The sequence below is a fragment of the Aplysia californica genome, unplaced genomic scaffold, assembly GCF_000002075.1.
Source record: "Aplysia californica isolate F4 #8 unplaced genomic scaffold, AplCal3.0 scaffold00439, whole genome shotgun sequence".
Classification (NCBI taxonomy): Eukaryota; Metazoa; Mollusca; class Gastropoda; order Aplysiida; family Aplysiidae; genus Aplysia; species Aplysia californica.
In genome coordinates, this window is record NW_004797709.1 from 635,730 (window position 1) to 638,788 (window position 3,059).

Below are 3,059 nucleotides of genomic sequence, written 5' to 3' on the forward strand. Positions count from 1 at the left end.
TGTGTGTGTGTGTGTGTGTGTGTGTGTGTTTGTGTTTGTGTGAGTCAGTGTGTGCGTGTGTTTGTGTGTGTGGGTGGGAGTGTGTGCGTTTGTGTGTGAGTGTGTGTGGGTGAATGAATGTTTGTGTGTGAGTGTGTGTGGGTGAATGAATGTTTGTGTGTGCAACTGTCTGTCTTTCTGTGCGTACGTGTATGTGTGCGTGTGTGCGTGCGTGTGTGTGTATGTGTGTGTATGTGTGTCAGCCCTTGTGAGAGAAACAGCAAAAGAGAGAGAGACTGCATATTGTGTATGTATAAGCATGTTTGTGTGTGTTTAAAAGCTTGTATCTCTGTATTTGTGTATTTTTAGGTTTGTGTGTGAAGGTTAATCTCATTGCCTTAGCGTGTGTATGATGTTGTGTACGTACGACTGAAAGAAAGGGGAGAAAAAGAATGAAGGGGGATAGAGAGTTTAGGCGGGGGTGGGGGGACGACGAGTAGTTTACGACAGCGATCAGCAACATTCGACAAGCGGAAATCGAAATCCCAGCATCCCACTAGAGCTCCTTTGAGTCGGGCTGAGAAGGGTTTTATAGCGACTCCGCACGATAAGGGCAACATTTCGCCACTTAACACTGCTCTGCAAACCGCAATCAACAGAGGAACGATAGTTTTACGTCTGTTCCGAGATGTTTTGAGATGTTTTTCCATTACTGTCTAACATACGGAGTTCGAGATTCTAGGGTAATTTCTTCTCGCTCGGTATAGCTTTAGAGCGTGTGACGTCACCATAATGTTATGGCAGCATTTTTACGAGCTCAGGACAACCTTGCACTAATTTTTCATTTTCCGGTTTCAGCGTAAATTACTTTTTGAAAGCGTTGAATTCCCAGACGCGAAAGCGGAGGTTAGTACGAAGTGAAACTAAATTTCTACGAACACAGGTATTAACTAACATTTCTGAAAGTTTTAGTTAACAATTTTACGGCAATTGCGGCACGATAAGGTCATATAAGTGCCACAGATTAGAGGTGTTAAAAGAGAGTAACTAACAAACACAAAAAAGAAGAAGGTGTAGATAAAAGGACGATAGATGTTTGATAGGAAAGAAGGAGCAAGCCCTGCCAGAGCACCCGACCCGCGAATCACCTACAGGCATTAACCGTAACCATAATAACTTTTGTGCTCAAAACAAAGACTTTTTAACGGTCTCGACAGCTGCGCCAAAAACTACCAATCAAACGTCGGAGATCGGAGAAAGCACAAGACATTATTAGTATATATACTAGCTGGGTTCTCCTTCGATGAACGCACTCAAAAGAATCGATCGTCAAGTCATTGAGGAACCAGTGCACATGGCCAGTGCACGGAAACCTCACTTGTTTTCAATGGCGTCTTAGAAGATTAGATCTAAACGAAACTAATGAAAAACTGAATATTAAACTACAGTGACTTCAGGCTCCTCAATGAAACTGTGCACCCTTTAAATGATTCTGAACCATGATTATTTTTTTTTTCAAATTCGAAAGTTAAGTGGTTCGGGAGTTTTAGGTGGCCAAAGTGACGAACTTTCATTAATATAATATACATAGATAGCTCTCAGCTCGCGATTTGTGGTTGATCTGAAGTGCAATGTACAGTCATCCAACTTGTTGGCTCAGCAGAAACGGATGGAACAGGCCAAAGGACGGTATCAAATGGGAATTGGTTTGAAAAGAAAAATACCGAAAAAGCATTGACCCTTGTAAAAAAAGTCACCATTAAATCTGATTACACTTTATTAATCCCAGTGGGGAAATTTTGAAATGTCTCGTGAGAAACGGTTCTTGATATTATTATCTACCAATGGAAAATGACAACCCTCAATTCCGTCTAACACTCGATAACTGACAGAAATAACATTAGGAATGCTAGAACATTACTGCTCTACCCCTCGGTAAATTAAATAAAATGGAACAATCGGCACTGGGGTTGTCATGTGTTTTTGTTCTAGAGTTGATAAACTGTATTAACTTGAGCTCTCCATTACGAAATTACTTAACCTGCCACGCACACCCGGGTTTTTCACCTTCAGTAGGGCCCTCTCTGTCGGTATGTCTTTCTCTCTGTCTATCCCCCCCTCCTCTAGCTCTCTCTCTCTCTCTCTCTCTCTCTCTCTCTCTCTCTCTCTCTGTCTCCCTCTCTCTCTGTCCCTTTCTCTTTTTTCCCCTCTCAGCTCTCTCTCCCTCCCCCTCTCTCTCTCTCTCTCTCTCTCTCTCTCTCTCTCTCTATTTTTCTCTCTCTCTCTCTCTCTCTTTCTCTCTCTCTCTCTCCCTCTCTCTCTCTGTCTCGAGGCTCTCTATTTGGTCACTAACGGACCACCACTGTGGCTGTATCCGGTACCACCACACTCATGACTGACCACACCACTCGGCCTAGTCAACCCGCTGATCTGGCGTTACACAACATGTGGCGTAAGCTTAGGGACATCCTCATTGACCGCTTGACCAAGTCGAAGGTCAGCCTGACCAGAGCTGGCCAGAATTGACCAGAACTCACAGTCTCGCATACCTGCTGTTATTGTTGGTAGGTGATCGGTGAAAATGGCCGCGCGTAATAAAGCTGAGCTGGTCAAATTAAAAGTTTGTCATGTTTTATGGAGCGGTGTTGAGTATTTATGACTGTTTTTGTTCATTTGTTTTTGCTGAAGTTAAGAAAAGGCGCACCGAGGCATTAACGGTCATTTAGTGCAAGGGTACTTTAAGATAGAAACAATAGTGAGAACAAAGATAAGTAGGACCCACCGTTGCCGCCTTTCAACCACCTGCATTAAAATTCATGACTGGAAAAGTATTGCACTGTATGCGTTTGTTGTTCAGGTTCAACTCCCCTCTCCACACTACGCGGTTAATTAAGACAAAAGGAAGTATCTTCAAATCTAAAGTCCATCTCCGATAGGACTAATCAACGTATTATTTTATGCTGACTGAAGGTCTTTTGAGGCCTTTAGTTTAGTTTGGGTGAGAGTTTAACGGCAACTATATAAGGTCGTATGAGTGTGCGGGACACAAGTGTGTTTTTGTTTTGTGTGTGTGTGTGTGT

General features: G+C 43.0%; 1 protein-coding gene across 1 annotated transcript in view; it reads right to left on the minus strand.

Moving 5' to 3' along the window:
• Positions 1–2,316: 2,316 nt before the first annotated feature.
• LOC101845185 (putative protein TPRXL) overlaps positions 2,317–3,059 on the minus strand; it is a 3,711-nt gene continuing 2,968 nt past the window's right edge. Inside the window, exon 2 of the mRNA XM_005104880.1 lies at positions 2,317–2,409. Coding sequence (XP_005104937.1) covers positions 2,317–2,409 — 93 coding nt within the window. The remainder of the gene's footprint in view (positions 2,410–3,059) is intronic.